This window comes from Eublepharis macularius, chromosome 1 (assembly GCF_028583425.1).
Source record: "Eublepharis macularius isolate TG4126 chromosome 1, MPM_Emac_v1.0, whole genome shotgun sequence".
Taxonomy (NCBI): domain Eukaryota; kingdom Metazoa; phylum Chordata; class Lepidosauria; order Squamata; family Eublepharidae; genus Eublepharis; species Eublepharis macularius.
In genome coordinates, this window is record NC_072790.1 from 222524211 (window position 1) to 222549685 (window position 25475).

The 25475-nt window shown below is 46.3% G+C and overlaps 1 protein-coding gene across 3 annotated transcripts in view; it reads left to right on the forward strand.

Annotated features, from left to right (window-relative positions):
• SCARA5 (scavenger receptor class A member 5) overlaps positions 1–25475 on the forward strand; it is a 121572-nt gene that overhangs the window by 67983 nt on the left and 28114 nt on the right. For all 3 annotated transcript variants that reach the window (XM_055000689.1, XM_055000706.1, XM_055000698.1), the window contains 3 exons: positions 4182–4856; positions 11241–11321; positions 19559–19657. In XM_055000689.1, the coding sequence (XP_054856664.1) occupies positions 4182–4856; positions 11241–11321; positions 19559–19657 (855 nt within the window). The remainder of the gene's footprint in view (positions 1–4181; positions 4857–11240; positions 11322–19558; positions 19658–25475) is intronic.

The following is a 25475-nucleotide window of genomic DNA, read 5'->3' on the forward strand; positions in this document are numbered from 1 at the left end:
ACTAACAGAGGTGGCTTGCCTGCCCCTACGTAGAGACCCTGGACTTCCTTGATTGATCCAAATACTGACCAGGACTCCTCCTACTGAACTTCTGAGCTCTAGGGTTGCCAGGTCTGAGGCGCATGGAAGCAGGAGATGGGGAAGTGGGGTGGGGGCCCAATTCAATGATTTGCCTCCATGCGTGCATACAGCAGTATTAACATCTGTGAAATGGGTCCCCAGAGGGACAGTGCATGCTTGGACCTTTTATGGCTGGGGGCCAAGGTTAGGGTCAAAGTAGAATATTATGCTCTTGTTGTTTTCAGTGACGACGTCATCAGGTTTGGTTGCCAACAGGCCTGGAGAATAAAGCCCTCTCCCTTTAAGAAAGGCTTAATGTGTGGAAATGGACTGCTGACGCTTTCCATGGCATGGAGTTAAATGACATCACTTGGTAAATAACATCCCTTTAAACATCTGTTAAAGGGACAAAGTACTTCCAGGCTAGCTTGATCTCGTAGGGTTGCCATTCCCCCTGGTGGGGGTGGGGGATCTCTCACTCCCAGCCTCTGCTCCCCACCGCCTCTCACCTGGCCAGCAGTGAAGAGGGGGAGGCTCGGAGGGGGGTGAGTTTTAATAAATTTGGCTTGTGTGCAGCTCCTTGCTTCCTTGTCACGCCAGGAATGGCATCATTCTTAACACGATAAGGAAGTGCTCTGGAACACACAGGAGGGAAATGATCCAGAGTATGAGGGGTACCCTGGGATAGAGCTTTATTCTCCAGGTCTGCTGGCAACCTAACACCGGCCTTGAGCTCACTAGAAACTGTCACATGTGCCAACAGTGTGTAAATGTGCATGATGAAGAAGTTATCACAGCAAACACTGAGAACTTAACATTCTACCTTGAACTTAACTTTGGCCCCCAGAAGTCAAAGGTCCAAGCATGCCCTGTCCCTCTGGGAACCCATTTCACAGATATTAATACTGTGACTGCTGCAGCAGGAAACCTTTGGAGACTCATATCATGAGAGTGAGAACTGCTTAGCAAGGGATTGTCTGTTGAAATTCATTTGCTCTTTAATGCCTGCTTCTTTTGTTGACTTAGTAATTGGCAACTCCCTGGGTGGGCACACGACTGGTCCTACCAGCATCCAGCTCCAGATTGCCAGTAAACTTCAGCTGGAGTGAATTATGGCCAGGATTGCTGAGCCCCTGGCCCCAAATTGCCAACCTAGAATGCAAAACTGGTCATTAAGCAATTGGAAAGAGGGGTCTGGGAGGATGTGCAACGGCATTGATTGAGAGTTTATGAGTACTAAGTTTTAAGAACATGAACATTTTAAACAGCAGGGGAACTGACCCACTCCCACCGCTTAAGAAGTGAGCGATCTGCTGCTGGGAATCAGTGATCTAAGCAAGTCTACTCAGAAATAGGTCCCATATTATTCAACAGGTCTTAACTCCCAGGAAAGTGTCCTTATGATCACGGCCTTAATCATGCACCCAAAGAACTAGGCCAACAGAAATAAGATTTCCCCAAACCTCTAATATTCTTATTTCTTACTTCTTTATTTATTTTATTTACTTTATTTATAGTGTGCCTTTCTCACTAAGATTCAAGGTAGATTACACAGTGTAAGTCAGTACAGTCAATATCAAAGACATTCCAATAAACGTGTAATGGGAATATACAGGGGCAGCGCAAGGGTTTGCGGCGCTCGCAGCTGGCTGGCCGGCCGGGCGCACATGCGTGCACCGGCCTGCGTGATGATGTCACACGTGATGTCATCACGGGAGCGCGCGTGCGCCGCCACCGGCCTGATCACTGAGGCGGGCGGCCTCCGAGCTCTCCCGCTCAGTTGCCTGCGCAGCCGCAGATGCCTGCCTGCGACGGCTGCGCCTGGCTGGGGGCTTGTGCTGGCGGCGGCGGCGCAGCGTGGGAGGGATAGGAGGCTGCTGCTTTGTGGCGCACACTCCCGCCCCCCGCGCCTCCTCCGGCGCTCCCTCTGGCACCCCGCGCCTGAGGCCACCGCCTACCTGGCCTCTATGGGTGTGCAGGCCCTGGGAATATACATGCATATTTGCAAAGATTTAAAAAACAGTAGAAATCCAATACTGAGCTGAAGAAATGTTGAAACAGAGCATAAGCAATTCTACGACGCACATATTAAACAACATAGGAAATTCCTAGTAGGATCATACTTATAGCAATAGAAGTGAAGTCTATGGTCCCTCAATATTTACAGCAATAGTAATAAAGTCTGCAGTCCCTCCTTACTAGGGTTTACCAGGTCCCCTTACCATCTTGGCAGGAGGGAGGGACCCAGGACTCACCTTTTTTTCCCTCTTCAAGCACATGCTTTGCACACACGTGCTCCAGGGGCTGCATGATGATGTCACTTCCAGGAAGTGATGTCATCACATAGACCCAGGAGCATGTGTGCACTTCACACTGGACTGATTTGTGCCCCAAATGGGCCCAGTTCGGCCCATTTGAGGCCCAAAATGGCCAGATCGGTGGCCAGATCAGTGGGGGGAAAGCATTTTTTGCAGCTGCCTTAATTTGATTTTCTAGAAGTCGTGCTGGATCCAGTATAACCCTTAGGCTCTTAAATCAGTCTGCAAGGGTCAGATGAACTCCATTAAAAGTGGAGAGTATGACATCTTTCCAGATCTCTGCCTTCCTAATCAGCATCACTTCTGTCTAGTCTGGGTTCAGTTTCAGTTTGTTTGCTATCAGAGATTTTACCACAGCCATCAGCAGTGACTTATTTAATATTTTGTTTATAAAAGATAAAAGCCTTTATTTTGTTAATACATAAGTCCATAATTTTATTGCTTTGTTCAATAAATTGTTTTTTATAGTTTACATTTTAATTTTAGTTTACGATTTGCTGTATTGTTACTGATGTTGGAATTTTATTGTCCTACTGAGTTTTCCCCCCTGTAAAGATGTTTTGAAGCAAGGAAAAGTGACATGTACATAGCGTTAATAAATTGCCACCTTTCTACAGTATAGTCTACAAGATAGCTAACAGAAATACAGCAAATACCATTGAGATTTTAAAAACACACTAATAATGAAGCCTGAATTTTTTCAAAAAATCAGCAACCACCATCATATATGACAGGACCCAGTTGTGTGGTAGTCAGCATCTCAGTCCAGGATGTCCTAAGTTCAAATCCTTGTTCTGTCATGAAGCTCATTGGGTGACCTTGGGTCAGCAACAGTCTCTCAGGTTAGGAAGCAGCTTTACAGGATCATTGTGAAAATAAGATGGGGAGAGGGGCAATCATGTTGAGCTTTTTGAAGGAAAGGTGGGATAAAAATAAGTTTTTCAAAAGTTACCATTTGAGTCAAATAGTACCATAAAGACCAACACGCTTTCAAGAGTCAAAGCTCAATTTGTCAGCTACCTGATACTGACAAAGAGATTTTCAGTCTTGAAAGCTTATACCTTGGAAATCTTGTTGGTTTTTAAGGTGCTACTTGACTTGAATCTTGCTTTTCTGCTGCAAACCAACACAGCTACCCACCTGAAACTAGCTCAAGCTACCAGTCATTGCAATTTTTTTCAGGTAAAATGGTTTTAACATGGCACCAAATGAATGATAAGTGGGTTTCAAGGTTGGTTGGAGAAAAATGTCGTATGATAGAGGCTTGATGGGGTATTATTAACCAAGTGATGTTATTTATTTCTGTGCTGTGAAATGCTTCAACAGCCCATTTTTACACATTGCTTAAAGGGATATTTTTCTCTAGGCCTGTTGACAACGATAATGCCAAGTGAGTATCTCTTGGGAGGGTTATTCTGTAGTGGGGACAGTTGCTGATAAGATACTGTCCTCTCCTCAAGTGCTACAGTTCCAAAAATTGTTCACTGGGTCAACAAGACTGCAGGAGACTGTCGCCAAGAATATCACTCTTCTGCCTTTTGTAGGGCATAATATGATGCTATTAAGAAGACATCCTTGGTGTGTCTTGAAATCATAATGGGACCCACACTCTTCTGCCTTTTGTAGGGCATAATATGATGCTATTAAGAAGACATCCTTGGTGTGTCTTGAAATCATAATGGGACCCAGGAGAGATGAGGATCTCTAAAGGACGTTGGACCTCATCCATACTTCTCCCCACCCACTGCCTGCCTTCTGCACATGCTGTGCTCCTGATGTCTCCTTCCTTCCTCTCTCTTCCAGTGTCGAGACCTCAGAGCTCTCCTGAAGACCTGAAGGTGCTAACAGGGAATGTCAATCGAATAAATGAAAGCTTGAGAGATCTTCAGCTCAAAGCGATTTACCAGCCCATCAAAGGAGACTTCCTGGACCATATCTGGCGCCTTCAAGACCTCCTGCAGAACCATTCAGATTCTCTCCTGGCAATGACAGGCTCGCTTCAGAAACTGGAAGGCGTTCTCGGAAGCTTGCAGGCACAAGCCGCTCAGACAGACCGAGTTGTCACTGGCCTGCGGGACAGTCTGAACCAGCAGGGTGACATGGTGCAAATGGAGATCTATAGGCTCTCGGTGGAGGGAAACAGCAGCCTGCTGAGGCTGAATCACCATGAAGTCTTGCTCAATGAGCTGGCTTCCCATGTGGAGAGCATGAGCGACCAGCTGACCGAGGTGGGTGGGGAAGTGGGCACCATGAACAGATCTCTCTCCTATGATGTGGGCATCCACCATACCCGCATTCAGGACCTACAGGTCCTGATCAGCAACGCCACGGAGGATGCCCGGCAGATGCGTCTCGTTCACATCGCCATGGAGCAGCAGCTCAAGCATGAGCTGGCCATTCTGAACAATGTGACTGAGGACCTGAGGCTCAAGGACTGGGAGCACTCCATCGCATTGAGGGACATCTCCGTCATACAAGGTAGGGTTCGCCAAATGTCCACGAGGAGGCTTATTCGTTTAGGATCCTGATAAGGAGAAGGGCCTTGTCTTCTGCTTAAGTGTATTGTGCAATGTGAGGACAGTTTACCATTGAGTTTCTTGTGATTGCTAGAGCTACCCTATGCCACTACTGGGTTTTCCACAGAAGTGATGTAGAAGCATAGCTGACATTGTGCCCCCTCCCCATAATAACAACAACAACAACATTCGATTTATATACCATCCTTCAGGACAACTTAACACCCACTCAGAGCGGTTTACAAAGTATGCTATTATTATCCCCACAACAATAATCACCCTGTGAGGTGGGTGGGGCTGAGAGAGCTCCTAGAAGCTGTGACTCACCCAAGGTCACCCAGCTGGCTTCAAGTGGAGGAGTGCGGAATCAAACCCAGTTCTTCAGATTAGAGTCCCACGCTCTTAACCACTACACCAAACTGGCTCCCACCAATCGGTGGGAAGCTATACCCCAAGCCTCCCACTAATTGCCAGGCACAGACTGGCAACACTGTTTTAAACTCGATTATATGTTTGGACACTCATGTCTTCTATCTACACTGCATTATGCTCAGTGGGCTGTGCATTTATAACAACAACAACAACATTCGATTTATATACGACCCTTCAGGATGACTTAACACCCACTCAGAGTGGTTTACAAAGTATATTATTATTATCCCCACAACAAAACACCCTGTGAGGTGGGTGGGGCTGAGAGAGCTAGAAGCTGTGACTGACCCAAGGTCACCCAGCTGGCTTCAAGTGGAGGAGTGAGGAATCAAACCCACCTCTCCAGATTAGAGTCCTGCCACTCTTAACCACTACACCAAACTGGTGTTGTGTGAGAGGGGGAGTGTTGGCCTGGTTCAAATGGGGTGCACCAGCACCCTCAGTGAGAGGACTCACTCACTATGAGAGAAGTAGAAAAATGTTTACACTAGCATTAATTGGAAAGCAAGGAGTAAAAAGTTGCTTTCTTTTTTGAGGGCTTCGCTCTCTGCTTTTTCTTCTGGACTTTGCCCCACCTAGTGGCAAAAGACAGATTTTTAAAGCAGTTTTTGTAGTCTTGCAAGGTTTGCTAAGAAAAGCTGCTGCTTAACAACTTATATGCAATGGATTTTACAACTCCAGAGAAGGCCCAGGACCTAGGCTAGACTTGCACCTTAGTAATTTTTGATCACTCCCCTGTAAAACAAACATCACACTGGAAGCAACTCCTAAAATTGCTAGCCAAAGATCTAACCACTTGGCTTCCCAACTAATGTGAATGTTTCAGGCAGATTCAACATATTTTTTTACCCCAAACAAAATACACGCACCAATGGTGGCAAAGGGCAAACTGAGTGCCATTTGGTAGGGGCTCTGCTGCTCCTACCCTCCACTAATGCTAGCCTGGGACACGGCACCCATAATCTCTGATGCTACTAGCATAGGGTTGCCAGGTTACTCGCCTCTCCTGCTGGGAGGGTAGGGTACCTGGCACTTACCTCGTGCTGGGCATGAGGTTATTTTTCCCACGTGCACAAAGCACACGGGTGCGCCAGGGTTGACGCGCCGAGGCAGAGTTGGACGGCACAGAGTTATTTTCCGTTGCCCAAGAAGGTTGGACCAGAACCAACGGGCTGAAACTAAATCAAAAGAGTTTTCAGCTAAACATTAGTAAGAACTTCCTGACGGTTAAAGCAGTCCTTCAGTGGAACAGGCTTCCTCGAGCAGTGGTGGGCTTTCCTTTGGGGATTTTTAAGCGGAGGCTAGATAGCCATCTGAAAGCAGTGCTGATTCTGTTAACCTGGGCCGTTTCCAGACGGCCCCCCGCCTCGCGAAACGTCGCGCGTCGTCGCGCGTCGTTGCGCAGAAAACGCGAAATATCGCGTTTTCTCACGCGAGTTTTGCGCGACGTCGCGCAAAACTCGCGCGAGAAAACGCGATATTTCGCGTTTTCTGCGCAACGACGTGGGACGACGCGCGACGTTTCGCGAGGCGGGGGGCCGTCTGGAAACGGCCCTGGGCAGATCATGAGAGGGAGGGCAGGAAGGGTTACATCAGTGCTTAGTTCTCGTGGTCATGGCCCCTTCTTACACGCCCAGTGAAATGCCAATCACCACCTTAGAGTCAGGTAGCAGTTTTCCCTAGGCCAGTTCAGCTTGGGAGCCTGACAGTGTTTTGCCATCTTCTGAGCATGGAGCAGGGGTCACTGAGTGTGTGTGTGGGGGGGGGGGGTAGTTTTGAATTTCTTGCACTGTGCAGGGGTTTGGACTAGATGACCCTGGAGGTCTTTTCCAACCCTATGATTTTATGATGCGATGATGTTGTTCTGGAACTGACATCACTGCTCCAGCCATGAAAGTGCTGCCATGTTTTGCACAGGGCCGATTCGGCCCGTTTGGGGCTCAAATTGGCCCCAAACGAAGCGTGGGAATGCTCCCGCAGCTGGCGCGATGACATCACTTCTGGAAGTGACATTACCAAGCCCCCAGGGAGTGCACACATGGCACATGTTTCCTGAGTGTCTGCTGGTGGTGGGCAACCTCCAGGGGGTTGCTACCTCCCGCCAATTGCTGGGTGATTGGCAGGAGAGGAAGCAAATCCCCAGGAGTTTGCCTGCCACTGAGGAGTCCACTGCCACATCAGTGCACTCCCCAGGCAATGGTTTTGGTGGAGAACCAATCCTGATTATTTACCAGTAATTTGTGTTAATGTTAGGGTTGCCAACTCTGGGTTCGGAAATTCTTGGAGATTTCGGAGTGGGGCATGAGGAAGTGGAGTTTAGGGTGAGGGGGGACCTCATTAAGTTCACCTTCCAAAGCAGCCATTTTCTCTAGGGAAACCAATCTCTGTAGCTTGAAGATCAGTTATAATTCCAGAAGATCTCTAGACTCCACCTAGAGGTTGGCAATCCTAGTTAGGGTTGCCAGCCTCCAGGTAGTGGCTGGAGATCTCCCAGAATTACAACAGGTCTCCAGGCCACAGAGATCAGTTCACCAGGAGAAAATGGCTACTTAAGGGGGTGGACTCTATGGAATTATGCCATACCAGCATCCTTTCCCTCCCCAAACCCCACTTTCTCCAGGTTTCTCCAGCGTTCACCCCCCAGATCTCCAGGAATTTCCCAACTTGGAGCTGGCAACCCTAACCCTAGTTAATATGTGCATTTCCCCCCTTCTCACGATCAATTTATATCAGTTGGGAAGCAAAGTTGTTAGATCTTTATCTTTGGCTAGCAACTTTAGGAGCTACTTCTAGTGTGATATTTGTTTTGCAGGGGAGTGGCCAAAAATTACTATGGTACAAATCTAGCCCAGGCCCTGGGCCTTCTCTGGAATTCAGAGATTTCTTCAACATAGTGTTTTTGCGATATGAATTGGAAAGAGTGATAAGAATCCCCAGATCCTACCTTTGTTGCTTTTGAGCATCATGAAAAAAAATTCTATGATCTAAATGATTACTTGCTATTATTTTTATTTATTTATTTAATTTTTCTTCAGTTCTTCCCCCCATGGGGACCAAAACCAGCTTATGTCATTCTCCTCGCCTCCATTTTTCACCACAACAAACCCTGTAAGGTAGATGAGCAAGACTTGGGTCCAGTAGCACCTTGGAGACCAATTAAATGTTTAGGATATGAGTTTTCGAGAGACTCTTGAGAGCTCATACCCTGGAAATCTAGTTGGTCTTTAAAATGTTACTGGACCCAAATGTTGCTCTTCTGCTACAGACCAACATGGCCACTCTCCTGAAATAACCTGTGATGTGGTTAGGCTGAGAATATGGATCCTAGCCTCCCTGTGTGTGTGGGGGATCTCTCACCCCCACCTTTGCCCCCAGCCCCACTCACCTGGTTGGCAGGGGGGGGGGAAGGAGGGAAAGGCAGGCCTGGAGCCCCAGAGCACGTGGCAAAATGACTTGTGCTTGTGCTCCAGAGGCCCTAAAAATGACACTTCTGGTATAAAACCTGAGGCTATGAGGTCTCAGAGTATATGACAGGCCCAAGGTCACCGAGTGACCTTCTGTGACAGAGTGGGAAATCATTCCTGGATCACCCAGATCCTAGTCTAACCACTACACTACATCGATTTTGAAAGGGACTGCTTATTTGCCTCAGGATGTTTTTTTTGCAGCCGAGACCTTGGATACTGGCTACATACCTACCTACTTAAGCAGTGTGCAAAGATCTTTGAGAGTCACCACCTTCTTGCTTGTTGCCGATGTGTGCTTATGTGCTTCCACCATGCTCCTCATTAGCAACATACTTGTTTTTCTCGCTTTTCCTTTTTTGTGTGCGCGTTTTAAAGTTGAAGACAACTTCTGTGGGACCACTAAGACTTCCGTTGATATTGCTGGGGTTTTGATTTTAAATGAGCTAACAGGGCTGCCTATTTTACTTTATATCATCTCTCTCACACACACACACACTGTAAGATTGACCCCCCCCTCCCAAATACTTTCTGTTCGCAAGATCTCATCATATATCCTGACACAAGTGAACTGTTTCGGAGATTGGAATCCAGAACGGTCCTGTGAAACATCGGCCGCTTTGCTTTCCCAAGCTGGCTCCAACCTGGCTGAGCTTCAGGTCCCTCCTGCGGGGGCAGCTCCATAAAATTCCGCCTGGCCTCACAATACAGGCGTGCAGGGAGAACGGCATCTGACTCTCATTAAGTGGAAAGGCATGTGCGTGTGCTCGCTGGCCTTCTTGCCGGAGCTGCAGCTTGCACCGACTGTTGTCATTCACCTCTGAGCCAGCTGGACCAACTTCTCCCCCTTCAAACACCTACAGCTATTTAGGACTTCAGCGAAAGTAGATGAAGGTGGTCGGCCTAAAAGAAAGGCTATGCTCAAAGTGCATAATTTCTCACCCTTCCCAATTCTATATTTTGTGCCATTGAGGCACAGTGGAGAGAGTGGAGCTCTAAGAGCACCAGGCTAACATCCTCATAAAATTCACTGGTGGGCTTGGAAAAATAAATAATTTTCTCAGTGCCTATGTGGTACCTGAATTGTGAACTAGCTCCAGTAAAAGGCATGCTGTTTGAAGTGAGATGAGGTCTAGGTGTAGGATTACTTCTGAGAGGAGCTCATTTGTACACACAAGTCATCACCTGAGTCATCCAGTGATGAATGAGCATGTGTGAATTGGTCCCGGGGATGAGCAGATCTCTCCAGTATAGTTCTTTAATTTTGCTGGCCGCTGTATTCTACTCATCCTGAACTCCAACTTAACTCGGACAATTTCTAAAATCAATTCTGGAATTACAGCAAGTCCATTTCTCTGTAGCTTTCAGCATGTTCATTTAATTTGTATCCCCCAGCCTCCATCTTTCTGATGTGTGTGTCGATTAAACGTTGTAAAAAATAATTCTTGATATATGTATGATTCTTTTACTGTTGCACGCATGCACATTTGTGCTAAAAACAACACACAAACAGACTCTGAAAGCAACTGTTTGTACAATTGCACTAATGGCTCAAATATGCAGGATTTATGGAGTTCCATGAATGGAACACCCAGCATTTTTTTTTCTCATTTTGAACTTGTCCTAAGGGGGGATCACATTTAACTCTTCCTTCCACACCCTTTCCAAACCGGAATGGTTTGCCCCATACAGGGGCAACATACAGGTACCCCTTGTCAGTACCTTGTTTACTGACTTTTCAGGAAGCAAAAGACACTGGGAATGCCATTCTTGGAACTCCAAGTATGTCAGAGCCAAGCTACAAGAGATGAATTACATGAGGAGGAGCGCGTGAAGGGAGTTGCAATGTTAGATGGGAAGCTGAGTTTTAAAGAGTCAGGGAGATCTCTGCTCAGAGGGTTTGTCAATTTTCTCTTTGCCTCCCCAAGGCTCTGTCAGTTTTACCTCCTCTTCTAAGAGGCCAAGAGGAAGTGATCTTTGGCTCTGTGGAGAGGGGAATTTGACAAAGCCTTCCGATCTCTTTCAAAACTCAGCATCCTGGCTAACATTGCAACTCCCTTCACGTGCTCCTCCTCGTGTAATTCGTCTCTTGTAGCTTAGCTCTCAGGTAGTTAAGCCACAAGCCTGAGCTCTGGCAGATTTTTTTCACTGTGCACATGAACCTCAGAGGGGAAAAGAATCAGAACTGGACAGGCCCAACAGTTACAGCAAGCAGCACATGAACGGTATTCTATACATTTGGAAATAAACAAAACAGCAGGGGATTTCCAATGCATTGGCTCCGTATTGGAAACAAGTAATCTAAACCTAGAGAGAACATTCAGATAAGAATTTTTTTATAAGAATCCCCACATAATGGGCAATGTATCTCCCCCCGCCCCAGTCCTCAATTAAGTTTAGCAGGGTATGAAATGAAGCCCCTTACCACCTCTTTACGTTTTATATTGTAGGGCCTCCAGGACCAAAAGGGGATCAAGGCAATGAAGGGATGGAAGGCGAACCTGGCCCTCCTGGCTTACCTGGAATGCGAGGTAACCTGTCACTATAGAAAGCACTCACTATCTTTTTGCATGCACTGGATTGATGAAGAGGAGGAGGAGGAGACTTTTGGGTTCTTATGAGGGGCTGTGCATGGGGAGGGCTATGGCTCAGTCAGAGAGCATTTGCTTAGCCTGCAGAAGGTCCTATCCCTAGCATATTCAGTTAAAAAAATAAGATGATGTGAAAGACATCCACCTGAGAATCCGGACTGCAACTGCCAACTGGAGTAGACAGTGCTGAACTCGATAGTCTGATTCAGTATAGTGCAGTTCCTATGACTTACTGGCACTGCAAGCATTGTGTGCATATGCTCACACACTACCTCAACATGTCTGATGTGCTGAAATAAACATAGTATCAATTGTCCTTCTGTTGCTGTCGTTTGGCTTCCATTTTATGCATAGTGTGTGCTGTACATAAAAGCGGGTTGTGCTCTTTCCACTTCATCACATGATGCCATGTCTCTTTTCTGTACACAGTCTTAACGCACAGAGCATATATTCAATGGCAGAGATTATAAGTGGCTTTTGGATAACCCTGCCAGAATAACTGGTTCTTCTTCCATTGCTGCTTCTGGATTTCATATGAAGAAAGGAAGAATATATATTTACTTAAGGCAAAGATTCCCATTCTCCCTGATCTATCTATCTATCTATCTATCTATCTATCTATCTATCTATCTATCTATCTATCTATCTATCTATCTATCTATCTATCTATCTATCTATCTATCTATCTATCTATCTATCTATCTATCTATCTATCTATCTATCTATCTATCTATCTATCTATCTATCTATCTATCTATCTATCTATCTATCTATCTATCTATCTATCTATCTATCTATCTATCTATCTATCTATCATCTAGCTAGCTAGCATCAGTTGATCTTTCTTTCACACAAGGCCTGGAAGGGGCAGTGGAAGAAAATGCGGGTGAACATCCAAAGGCACCTGGAAATAATTGCCAAAACATGTTAGGAAGTTGTAAGCCGGTAGACATTCTGAGCACCTCTGGGGTGGGTGGGGGAATATGATATGACAGTAGGGAGGAAATTGAATTCCCAAACATGTTTTTGGAGTAATTTCAGAGATTTGGCTATTTGTTCTGGCCTTGCTGTATCATGCATGCACGACCCTAGCAATTCACCTATTCTTTTCTAAACATTTTGTGTCAGGTGCATCTGTTGTTTGGGTCAACATCTCATGTCTTCCCTGATTCCTTTAAAATCCCCATAAGTTACGTAGACTCTCATGTAGGGTGGGGACTGTTGTAGTAATGTAGTAAGTCCTGGATGTGACTCCTCTGTGTAAGAGACAGCATGCAACTTCTGCATAGATCCTCCATGTGAGTTATGTGCATTTTTCTACACAAAAGTGACTCCCACTGAGGAACAGCATAATACATGAAGCAGCTCTCAGAGGTCCAGCAACAATGAATGTTTTCTGCCTAGAATAATAACAGCTATTTGCCACAAACATGATTGCCTAGTGGACATCAGTTTTTCCAGAAGCAAATATACAAAGTATAGTATGCATGACATGCCCTCATCTTGAAATATTTGGCTCATTCAAGATTTACAGACATAGCATTGAAGGATGCATGAGTATCCATGCTTCTCAATGTGTGTGTGCAACCCTATGAAAGTGTGTGTGCATACCTGTGTGTGTGCAACCCTATGAATTAATGACCTCCAAAACATCCTATCATTAACAGCCTTGCTCAGATCAAATTAAAAATCTGAGAAACTCTGGTGTGCACGCATATACTCTGTCCATGCTGCTGCAGGAAATACCAGCGTACAAATAGTAATCAATGCTCGATGTGTGATTTGTATGGCTTCCTTTAAGGAATGCAAATATTCTAGGCAAATTCACCCTGTGGCCTTTCAATTCTTTCTCTCCACTCCGTGACTTCCATCAGATCACCTGCCAATTCCCCTTCGTGGTTCCATTTAAACAAAAATGAGATAGGGTTTTGTTTTGTAGAGTTTTCTGCTTGCATTCCCACTTTGTGAAAGGGCTGCACATGGACGGCCTTAAAGTTCATGCTAGTGCTGATGCGCTGACCACAGAACAGATGGCATTGGGCCAGAGGACGTAATGGGATCGTGGTAGGTGTGTGACCGTAGATCCATCTCAGCAGCAGCAAGCAGAAAGTGGGAGTGACTCTTCATGGGCTTCTCCACATCCCTGAGAAAGAAGACTGGTGCTGGGGGTGTGCTCCAAACTACAGTGGGATTTCAGCTTTATTATCTGGGCTGTTCATGAACTTCTAAAGGCTTCAGGAAATGTTTTCCTCCTTCATTGAAACCACTGTTTGCAAAGGGAAATTCAATTAGAGCACTAAAGGAAAACACAGTTTCATATCTAAGTGGAAGCTTATGCTATAGAAATGTTAAAGGGCCGTTGTTAACAATTTGCTATTGCCTAAGAGTTGTGTCCCAGCGGAACTGGGATCAGGGAACTCCTGGATTTGATTGAGACCAGCTATGGGCAACCATTTGCCATGGAGTGTAACAGAAGAGTTCTGTTTGTGGTTGTGTTGAAGGCCTGTATGTTCTCTAGGCAGCCAGTCTTTTGATCACGAAAGAAAGACGGTCCTGGATGTAAGATGACTCCCTTCCTAAAAATGTTACGAACACACACATGCACAAATTATTACTGTACATAGCTATAACTCCTCTGCAAATGTAAGATGAACCCTCTTTTTCTTGACAGCACACCTGAAGAAAACCTACTCTTCCTTTTGGATTAAATACAGTACTACCATGCTGCTTATGCTGACATCTGGGTCATTTCACATTATCATGTTTATTTTATTTATTTATTTAAAACATTTGTATCCTGCCCCATTGGGACTTGAACTCCTTAAGCATTCCGTCTCAAATCAGGATTCCCTCAGACTTCTTGCAAATATATCTGGGGATGCTCCTTTACCCTGCTTTAGTGGCAGAAGCAGCAAGGGAAGTCTTGTACCATGTTAGACTGGTGAGCCCTTTTCCTTGGATTAATAGCTTGTCTTGGTCACCCGTTTCAGCAGCCTCCCATTTGAACAGCATTGGGTGGTTCTTGATGGTCTAGCAGCTGCAGCAATTGGAAAAGTGGCTGATCTTCTGAGAAAAACAGGGTCAGAGAATGTGTACATCCATCTTGGCTCAACTGACCAGCTGCTTATTTGGTTCCAGGCATAATTTAACATGTTGGACTTTGATAGGGTTGCCAGGTCCCCCGACCCCACGGGTGGGAGGTTGGAGGCCCAGGACCTACCTTTTGTTGTCTGTGTCATGCATGTGCTCCGTGCACATGCATTCCCGACCTGGGCACTGATGTCACTTCCAGGAAGTGACATCATCGCACAGGCCATGGGCTGCCTTGGAAGTGCTCTCATGCTCTGCAGGGGGGCTGAATTGCACCCTATGTGGGCTGAAGTGGGCCGCGGCAGAGTGGGGAGTGCTGCTGCACTCTGTAGCAGCCTGATCTGGGCCAAATCAGGCTGCTGCAGAATGCAAGAGCGCTCCTGTTCTCTGCAGTGTGCCGCCTGGGAACGGGCCTGGGAAGTGCATTCCCCCTGCTGGCCAGGTAAGCGGGGGTAGAGGGTGGGAGCGGGGGATCCCCTTCTCCCAGAGGGGGACTGGCAACCCTAGTCTTTGACCTTGAAAGCCCTAAACTACCAGCTAGCATTGAGCCAAAATAGGGAAGAGTGAACATTTTCCCCTCCTGTGAAACAAGCCCCCCCCACCTCTTTCAACACCCTTTTGTGAAAGAGTGTGAAATTGTCCATAAAGGGGATGAGTGCTAAAGTGCAGAGGGAATGCCTCCCTGTCATGGAAATGGATGGTGCCATGTGAGGTTTGCAATGAAGGGGGCATCCATTCCAGTGATCTCTCCTTCCTCATACAATTATAGGGTAGCCAGGTACCTCTCACCTCCCATCAGGAGGGTGGAATCCATGGCACTTAACTTGTGCACTGCAAGAGGTCCTCTTTCGCACCCTGGAGCCAGTGTGATGACATCACTTCCAGAAGTGATATCAGCACACCAGCCATGTGAGTGCTCCCATGCTTCATATGGGGCCAATTCGGCCCATTTGGGGCCCAAATTGGCTCAAAACAAAGTGCGGAAACGCTCCTGTGAGCAGCTGACAACGTCACTTCTGGAAGTGACATCACCGCACTGGTTGGGAGCACACGCATGGTGTGTACTCCTCAGGTGCCTGTCGGTGGCAGGCAACTCTGGGAGCATGCCCCCTCCCGCCAATCGCTGGGCGATCGGCAGATGAGGGGCGAATCCCTGGGAGTTTGCCTGCCACCGGCGGGCACCTGGGAACCTTATGCACCCTCTCCTTCCCTCCTGCCTCCTTCAGCATTGGAGGAGACAAGGACCTTAACTGTCTGCCACCACTCTGATTCTAGGGGAGGACCTGGAGCCCCCTCCAGCTTGCAGATGACTGTGTTGTAACGAGAACCTGTGAATCAATTTACTTTGCTTAGGCTCAAAATGCTGCTGAAAAGTCTGAAATAATGTCTCTAGTGGGGTCTCTGCAAGCAAGGTTGGAGCCAATAAGTTAGTCAGCAATGACAATCAGTGTTTCCCCACTGAAGACCAGAAAGTAGCTTTCTGTTTAGACTCAGCGACCACAAATCTGGCCAACAAAAACTGCTTAAATCTTTAAGTGTATCAGGAGAACAGTTCAGAACCTGCTACGAAGGCCGGATCTGCTGCTCCTGGCAGGGAATCTCTTATGCAACAGGCCAATCTTCAGCCTCTGCAGATTTAGATGCTTAAGGAACTCTCAGGAATGCCTCTGTCCCATCTCCATTGCCACTTGTTATAATAGGAACTTGGCAGGATCCTCCAAGTTCCCCCAAGAACAGATACCAGCTGCTTGTGAAGGAGCACAACAGGTTTATTTGCATTACATATAATACAACTTTGGCCTAAAGACCTAATTTAGGGTTGCCAGCCATTTGGGGTGGGGTGGGGGAATGACTGTGTGCTGACAGCACAGCATCCAGAGTGGTTAAAACAGATGGGATTTCAAACTAGATTCAAATCCTGCAAGAATTCACTCTGTTTCTCTTAACTGTCTCCTGAGGAATGAAAGCTTTCATCTAGTTTCAGGGAACATCTCACCTCTTAACAGATCTTGCTCCTGTCAGGACTAATCTACCCCAAAGAAGAATTCACAACTAACAGCAAACTGAACATCTTATTCTCCTTTTATATCCATGGGCTCTGAGATTCTCCAAGAAACTGTCATCCCTCCTCCACTTCAGAAAAGCTGACATGGATAGTTCTTCTAGGCGCACTGTCATGTAATGTTATGTTAATGTCATGTTGGAAAGATCCCTGTAAACTATCCAGATCCCCGCCTGGTTTTTAAATGAGCTGTTACCACTCAGGAAAAGAGGCCATTGCAGAAACCTCATTGGAAACATGTGCTTGGCATACTCCAGGATCTTGGCAACTGATAGATCAGGTTGTATTCTAGGAAAGGGAGGGGGGAAACACCAGAACGTGAATAGATAATGCCATGTTTCAGCTATACCTTTTGTGAATTCAGGCAGGAATTGTCTTTCCACTTGGAAAAGAGTCAGGCTGCTACCAGATTTTTCAGCCCTCATTGTTTTGGCTCAGAAATCCTCATTTCTCTTTTGTTTTTCACTAGTGCAGGTCAAATCTGTGGGTCTTTATTTTTTACCTTCTTCTGTACAGCACTTTCTGTACAGCGTTAAACGTATGTGATTTTTGCATCTATTTGGCACAAAAATTACAAATGGTGTAAAAATGCCATAAAACAAACAAAGTGTGTGTGTGTGTGTATGCGCGTGCGTGCGTGTGTATGTAAAGGCTTGTGTTGGTAGCATCCAAAATTTAAAGAGACTTGAAAAGGGGCAGCCTTGTACATCCCTTAGCAAGAGCAGTAACTGGAAACGGAGCAGGTGAGGTCCAGCTGTTAGAATGATGTCCACATGGGGAAAGGCTGAAGCGAATCTTATGAAGCTGTGTGTTTACCAACCCCAACCCCCACCCCAATAAAAACTGTCAAGGGGTGCAAGCAGGCCTTGCAAAACCATGGCACTTTTCCAATTTGCATGCCTGATTTTGCTCCTACTGTTCTAACATTCTGACATAAAAGGAACTTGCATGTAAGAAATAGTATATGTACTTGCTGTGAGAAGTTGGAAATGACCATGGAATTTATAACTTGTAGGGCATTGGGGAAATGGACTTCTTGTTGGTTGAAACCTCCCCCCCCCCCCCCCGCCGCCACTCTCTCCAAGGCTTGGCAGAGGGAATGTCAGATTTTTTTTTCAAAGTTATGCCTATTTTATAGAACACTAATGCCTTGAAAGCAGTTGGAGTAACTTCCTCTTGCAGTGCTGGGACCCTCTGGGCTCCCCATATTTTATAAAAGAACATTTTTATGTAGTTCACACAAAAAAACCCTCTTTGCTTAACCAGCCTTCAGGGAATGTTATGCATCAGAACCTCTGGACGCCAATTAAGTAAGCTTTGCAAGATGTCAGCTGCGTGTTGGCAATTATTAGAGTGCTCTTAGAATAGTAATGTTGGAAGTCATCTAACAGGTCATATAGTGGGAGCAGCTGAAGTCTAACAGTGTTATATTACCAAATGTTCAGAACCATTTTGGGCTATAACAGGTCTTTGTAACACCTGTCTCCTGGACCCACAGTGACTCCATCCCAAGCCAGACTACCAAAGAATCCTGGGGTGGTTATGATTTGTAAACAGGTGGATTGTCAAATATCCCTGAAACAAACTAAGCCAAGTGGCTCCTGTGGTACTGACAGCGCTGCAGAGGCCATATGTTCTTGGCCACCAGTGGCCCTGCAGGGCAACAGCTCTCTGGCAATTAAAGTGATAGGCTGCCTCTAGGTTCAAATCCCCTCTCACTATGCAATTCACTGGATTCCCTTGGACTGGCAATTCTGCCTAACCGACCTCATAGAGGAGTTGTTGAGAGGAGAATCATGTACGCCACCCTGAGCTCCGTATAGGAAGGGTGGGTTGGAAATGTGACATATAAATGAACAAAAAAAGCAAGTTGCCCTTCAGACATGCAGTTATGGTATCTTTAAAAAAAATCAACACTATAGTAGCATAAAACGCTGGTGGGCCTTGTTTGGCAGACAGTTTTATAAAAGAGGAAGAATTCCACAAAATACCCTTCTTAGCAGGGCTTTTTTTCAGCGAGAACGCGGTGGAACGGAGTTCCAGAACCTCTTAAAAATGATCACATGGCCAGCAGCCCCGCCCCCTGATCTCCAGACAGAGGGGAGTTGAGATTGTCCTCCGCGCTGCTTGGCTTGGTGGCGTGGAGGGCAATCAAAATTCCCCTATCTGGAGATCAGGGGGCAGGGCCACCGGCCATGTGACCATTTTTGCCGAGGGCAATTTAAACTTAAAAAAACTCTCCCCTTGTTCCAGCTGACCCAAAGTGACGTCTTTGTGCGGTCTTGAGTTCCACCACTGAGTTCCACCACCTCTTTTCCCAGAAAAAAAGCCCTGCTTCTGAGTATTAACTGAGTTCATCTACCAACTGTCTGTGTTTGGGGGAATGTTCAGGATGATCCTTTGACAGTTTTCAAAGCAAAGGAGTCAGGGAAGAGAGAAGGCCTACTTTCATCCCCAAAGGTGCAAGTCAGGAGCTCTGGAGTTTGCAGGGACAATGGTCTTGGAGGAGCGCTAGGGCGGCTAGCCCAAAATTTAACTGCCAGTCAGGGATTTCTAGTTAGGAAAATAGGAGATCCAACTGGCAGGCCTGCTAGACATTTATTTATTTATGATATTTGTAGTTTACTTTTCTCAAGGTGGATTACACATTGTAAGACAAATATAATCAATGGCTGGGATATCCAATGGACAATGCAATGCATCTAATAAACAGTGCAATAGAAAATTTGAAAAACAAGCACAAATCTGATACAATGCTTAAACAAAACATAAACCATTAAACAGGACACATTAAATGATGCAAGTATCTAGTAGGAGCATACATAGCAACAGACAGTACGCAGTAGTATAGTCCACAGTCCCTATGTTTTTTTAAAGCATCTTTTGGAACCATTTCTTTACAGTACATCCCTCCTGCCTGTGTCAAAAGCCCTCCCAAATAATTCCTTTTGGACATATACAGTTTCTTGACCAACCAAATCTTGATCTATAGTGTTGTTCTTTATCTTTCTTCTTTTGAATCTAGGGTTCCCTGGGGGAAAAGGGGCTGTGGGGCAACCTGGCCTCAAGGGGGACCAAGGAGATCTTGGCGCACGAGGATTGCCTGGCTTCCGTGGAATGACAGGTAGTATTGGTTCATTTTTTAAAGTGTTTTTAATTTCTACTTGACATGCCATTCTAATCTTTTCTCTAGTAGAGACAGTGCCATCCTACACAAAGCTACACCATTCTAAGCCCATTGACTTTAATGGACTAAGAAGGGTGTCAGCTCTACTTACAGAGGAGGGTCCATAGCTTATTGATACAACTTCTGTTTTGCTTGCAGAAGGTCCCTGGTTCAGTCCTTGAGATCTTCAATTAATAGGATCAGGCAGAGGCTGATGTGAATGACCTTTGCCAAATAGCCTGGTCAAGCCTGGCAACCAGCAGGAGCACTGGGGGCAGGGACATGTGGGATGATGTTGCTACCTCACTTCTCTGATGGCAGGTAGCTCTAGCAATCACTGGAAATTCTATGGTAAAACCTAGAACTCCCCTCCCCCACATCGCCTCTTGGACCAGTGGTAGGCAACAGAGCTTGCCAGAAAAGCAAACCTACCTGGAGATCTGCTGCCAGTCAGAGTAGATAGTACTGACTTTGATGGACTCCTTGTCTGACTCAGTATATGGCAACTTTATGTGTGTTCTTGTTATTAGGATTGTACTGTAAGTTGCTTTAGCCTCTCACTTTTGAGATCCAGTGAGATCCAGTGGTTAGAAGGGCAGAGAAGGACCTGGGAGATCTCTCTTCAAAATTCCTAGTCTACCAGGAAGTTCCCTGTGTGATGTTTGACCCGTAATTATCTCTCAGGTGAACTGTCTCACAGAGTAGTCATGCAAATTAAAGGGAGGGGTGTCCATTAGGGTTCTTAGGTGCCCGGCAGTGGCAGGCAAACTCCTAACAGTAGCTTCCCTGCCTGCCAATTGCTGGTGATTCCAAAACCAAACAATTGCTGGTGATTGGCAGGACGTAGCAAGCTGCCCAGCAGTTGTCCGCCACTGAGAGGCAACCCAAGTAAATGCACAGTGCATATGCTCCCGGCCAGGCATGACAACATCACTTCTGAAACTGATGTCATTGCACTGCCTGTGGGAGCACTCCAGGAAGTGACATTGTCACACACATATTGGGAGCACGCTTGTGTTTTGTGCATGCACGAAGGAGAAGCACACCATTAAGTACCAGGCTCTTCCTTCCACCGGTCGCCAGAGAGACCTAGCAACCCTAGTGTCCACGCATACCACTCATTGGAAGAAATGCACAATGAAAATAGAATAATTTTTGTCTGCTTTTACAGATTCTGGATTTGAAATGCTGGTGCTGAGTAATCAATATTCTGCAGATATGCACAGAGTAGTATCCAACATCTGCAGAGAAGAAAGGGGGAGGGTGGGCGAGGAGGTGGATTTAATTGATCTCTCGTGTGATTGCCTTTCTTCATTCCCAAACCGATTTCCCTTCATCCCAAACGCACTACAGCATTTGAATCACCCAGCCAGGGAGACTGTCAAGCAACTTTGCTGCAGCCGTGTAGATGCAAGAGAATGCCTTTTTCATTCATTTCTTCCTAAACAGAATGGTTGAAATCAACTGTTTTTGGCCTTCTGCTCGTTTTAACATTTGACTGGGCTTTTCTTTTCTTTTTAACTGGCATGTTATTTTAGGTGTTTGTATGTTGCCTTGGTTGTCTTTTTCGGGATGGAAAAATTATTGGCATATTGTATAAATAAATAGAAGAAAGTGCGGGTGGGGGACCCTTAATGTTTCTTTGGTGCTGGTTCCTCATCCCCGCCTCCCCTTGCATGAGAACTCTTTCCTTTCTGTAAATGGGACTTCATCTTGTCCTCACTTTCTAGCAAAAAACTTTCCAGTTCTGGCTGGGTGGTATGTCCAAGTGACTCTTGATCAAGTGAAGGCCCACACCAAGCTGCATGGAAAATGGGCAGCCCTCTCTTTACTTCCTGGCTGTCACTCAAAGGATTGCTGTTTTAGCATGTAGTGGGAAGAGCTCTGTTGTTGTTATGTTCGGTCTGTGGCTTTCTTGTCCTTTTGAGAGGGGGAATTCCACCCTCCCCCTGCTGCCCCAGCATGGCCTGCTGCCAGCCAAACATTTGACAGGTGAGCAGTCCCAAGGCACAAGCTTAAGATTAAATTTCCTTTTTGGCCCCAGCCAGGCAATTCCCTTTTAACCATCTAGCCAATGAAACACACATGTTTTTGGAGCCTGTGTGTTTGTGTGCGGTTGGCAGCAATTCACCAAGTCCTTTAGATGGAACTCTTTGCATACATGGTGGTGGTAGGCTTCCCAGTTGCCTGGGTCCACTGGTGAATGCCCTGCTCCCCACCCTAATCTCCCACCCTTGAGAATTTGAGGAGTGAGAGGAAAAATGGCCTCCATAAAGATGCTCTAGAACTTCCCCTAGTCTCTTCAAACTTACTATAGAGATTAGGAGAAATTCCTAGAGTGTCACCTGAAAGTGACATCACATCTTCTCCAAACTTCAACACCCCCTCCCCCACGGCACTGGCTTCCAAATCTCCTAGCATTCGCCTAGGTGTTGTAGAAGCCCTAAGTGGTGGCAGTGGGATTAGTGCCTGAATTAGTGTTGCTAGGCCAAGCCTGGCAACTGCTGGGAGGGCTGGGGGCAGGAATAAGGGGCATATATGTTATGTCAGTATGGTCAGCAACCTCACTATGTTACTTCAGCATACAACCCAGAAGTGACTAAAAATACCTCTAGGAATTGCTGGAAACTGTATGGTAAAACCATATGGTAAAACCATAGAGTTTCTGGCAATTCCTAGAGCTACCCATTGTCACTTCTGGGCTGAATCCACACTTCTCAAGTTTTCCGCTTTTCCCCTGCCCATTATTCGCTTCTCAGAGGGCTGTTCACATACTCTTACCTCAATCCCGCCATTCTCTCACGTTTTTCGCATTGTGCCTCAGACGAATTTGTCATGCGTTCAAATGCTTCTCTTGCACGGTTCTCACTGTGGATGTGGACAAATAGAAGCGTTTCACAAGGAGACCACCCCCTTCAAACCACCCCACTTCCATGTTTTCAGCCTTTCCGGAACACCATCCCTCTTTGCCGTGCCATTATCAAGCTTTTCCACTCTCTCCGCAGCAAGCCTGCCTGCCCGCCCTTTACCTTTTTTTTTTTTAAAAGAGGACTTTCCCAGCATTGCTGCACAATCCTGGCCATAAATCTTAATCGGGGTGCTCCAAAATCCCCGCAGAGACATCAAGGGGTGGCATCATTTCCATTTCCGTGTCATTTTTAGGATGCCAGACAGTCGGAAATATCAGTGGCTGTTAAAATTAATTTTTTTTTAGCTGTTGAAATTACTGTTATAGCGGAAATCCGTCATTCTAACATTACATTCAAGCGTCAAATAATTAGTCTGCCCGTTTGGAGAGTTTGGATCACCCCCACCTTAAATATCAGTTCAAATTAGCCCGCCAGAATAATGGTCCAATGGATTTCAAAGAAGAAGGCATAGAATAACATTAACCAATCACAGGCATCATAGGGGTGTGGCCTCGCCATAGCAATTTAGCAAAAAACCGCTATAGCAGAAATCTGATGAAAAAATGGGGGGGGGGGATGAACGTGATGTCGTCATCGGCGACGTCAGATCTAGACCTGCCCTATATTGCGCGATTCTACCAGGGATGTGGATGAAGTATAGCGCGAGGCAGCAGCAGTAAGAGAAGGGATGTGAACACAGACTGGGACATTGCAGGATAGAATCCAGCACGATTAATGCACATGAAAAGCGGAAGGTAGGAAAGTGAGGATTCGGCCCAGGTTTGTACCCAGAAGAAACCAAGTAATGCTCACAACATTGCTGTTTTTTTTTCTTGTCTTCTCTCTGAGAGATGGCAGGCAACAAGGTTTGCTGGCGGAAGGCCTCTTGCCGTAGAAGAAGGCCTGGCAAGCCTCATTAGAACTCAAGAATTGTCTTGCTGGATCATACCAAGGGTCTATCCAGACCATCATTCTGTCTCCAGCAGAAGACTCTAGGAAGCAAGCCATGAAAATGATGTCCATCCCCCAACATCTGGCATGGGGATACCAGAGGTATACCATGCCGGTCAGTTTGGGGTGAGGAGAAGAGGATGAAAATTAACATGGATAGGGTCTGTAGTTTTAGAATTTACAAATTAGAGACATTCCATTAGGTTTAACAGTTTTAGGGAACTGGTAGTATGAGTGCTTGGCCTAAGATGGCACAACCTTAGCTTGAATTCACTCTCCACGGGGACAGCATTTCAAGGGCATTTTGGCTGCAGTATGAAGGGGAAGGCAAGAAAGATGCACTCAGCAAGTGGAAATCCTTTTGACCACAGAAACGTTCCGACAACTTAATGCCCTGCATTTGTTCTAGAACAACGCCTTGGAGACTGCTACAAGATGTTTGTTGCTTTTCATTCTGAAGTTGCTTTAAGCCATTCCTCCATCGGTGGACCAAGAAATATTACAGGGGCAAATGTCTTTAAAAGGGAAAGGTGGCACCCTTACTACTGCTGGGGCCTGGGAAAATGTAGCTGGTTTGGCTCTCTTCCCAGATCCCAGGCCAGTATTCCCAGCATAATATTTCCTGATAAGGCCCCACTGGAGCTATTAAGCATCCAGAACAGCTGAATGTATTCACTGCATAGTTGTGTGAGCCAATTCAGGCTGCAGCTCTAATAACAGTATGCAACAGGAATACGATTTCTTATCGGCAAAATCTCTTGGAAGGCAAAGCCAAGGAGTCAAATTTGCTTTCGGGTGTGGGTTGACCTTACAGGTGTCTAATGAAGTTGTACAAGTGTTCACAAGGCTTATGGGGGCAAGTTTCCAAAGTCTTGAGCAGGGGCACTTCCCTCAGACCATTGAAAGGAATACATTCGTGCCCCCATCATTAACCACATCACAAGTCTCTTGACTGTTGCCATTCCTGATCAGAGGCACAGATGTATTCTACCCCTGTAGCTGCCACTGATTCATATGACCGCACTGTGCATTATACCTAAAACCTTCTCTTTTTAATCCCCCTCCCCACCAAAGCATAATATTATACTAATTAAGTTACTAATGCTAAACATTCATTTAATACCAACAGTATAGCGGGTCCTGTTCAGAAAGCAAAAGTGATCCCAGAGAGTTTGGTTGCTTCCATGTGGATGATTTTCCTCTGCTTTTGTTTCCAAACAAGAACATTGTCCTCTAGTCAGGGCCCTCACATGAGTAGAATTGCCAGGAATTCCCTGCAACCAGCGGGAGAGGGCAGCTGGTACTTACCAGGCTTCAATCTTGTGCGTGTACATTTCTGGCTGGTGCGTGATGCCATCACTTCCAGAAGTGATGTCATCGTGCTAGCCATGGGAGCGTTCCTGTGCTTCAGAAGTGATGTAATTGCACCGTCGGGGAGCATGTGCACCACCCATTGGCCTGCATTGCTTGCTGGCAGTGGGTGATCGCCAGGTGGCTTGCTGCTTTCCACTGATTGCCAGTGATCAGTGAGCAGAGGGTCAAACAGCAGGGAGTTTGATGGTTGTTGGGGGTTTTCCGGGCTGTATTGCCGTGGTCTTGGCATTGTAGTTCCTGACGTTTCGCCAGCAGCTGTGGCTGGCATCTTCAGAGGTGTAGCACCAAAAGACGAAACGTCAGGAACTACAATGCCAAGACCACGGCAATACAGCCCGGAAAACCCCCAACAACCATCGTTCTCCGGCCGTGAAAGCCTTCGACAATACAGCAGGGAGTTTGCCTGCCACTGGATGGTACCTGGTTGCCAGGTGATTGGAATTCACCTGGATAATCTGGTATTTGGGGAGAGTGTCCAGGGGAAATGTTTCTCAAATACCAGACACCTGTCCTGGCCTCTCCCCCTCCTCCCATCACCCAGC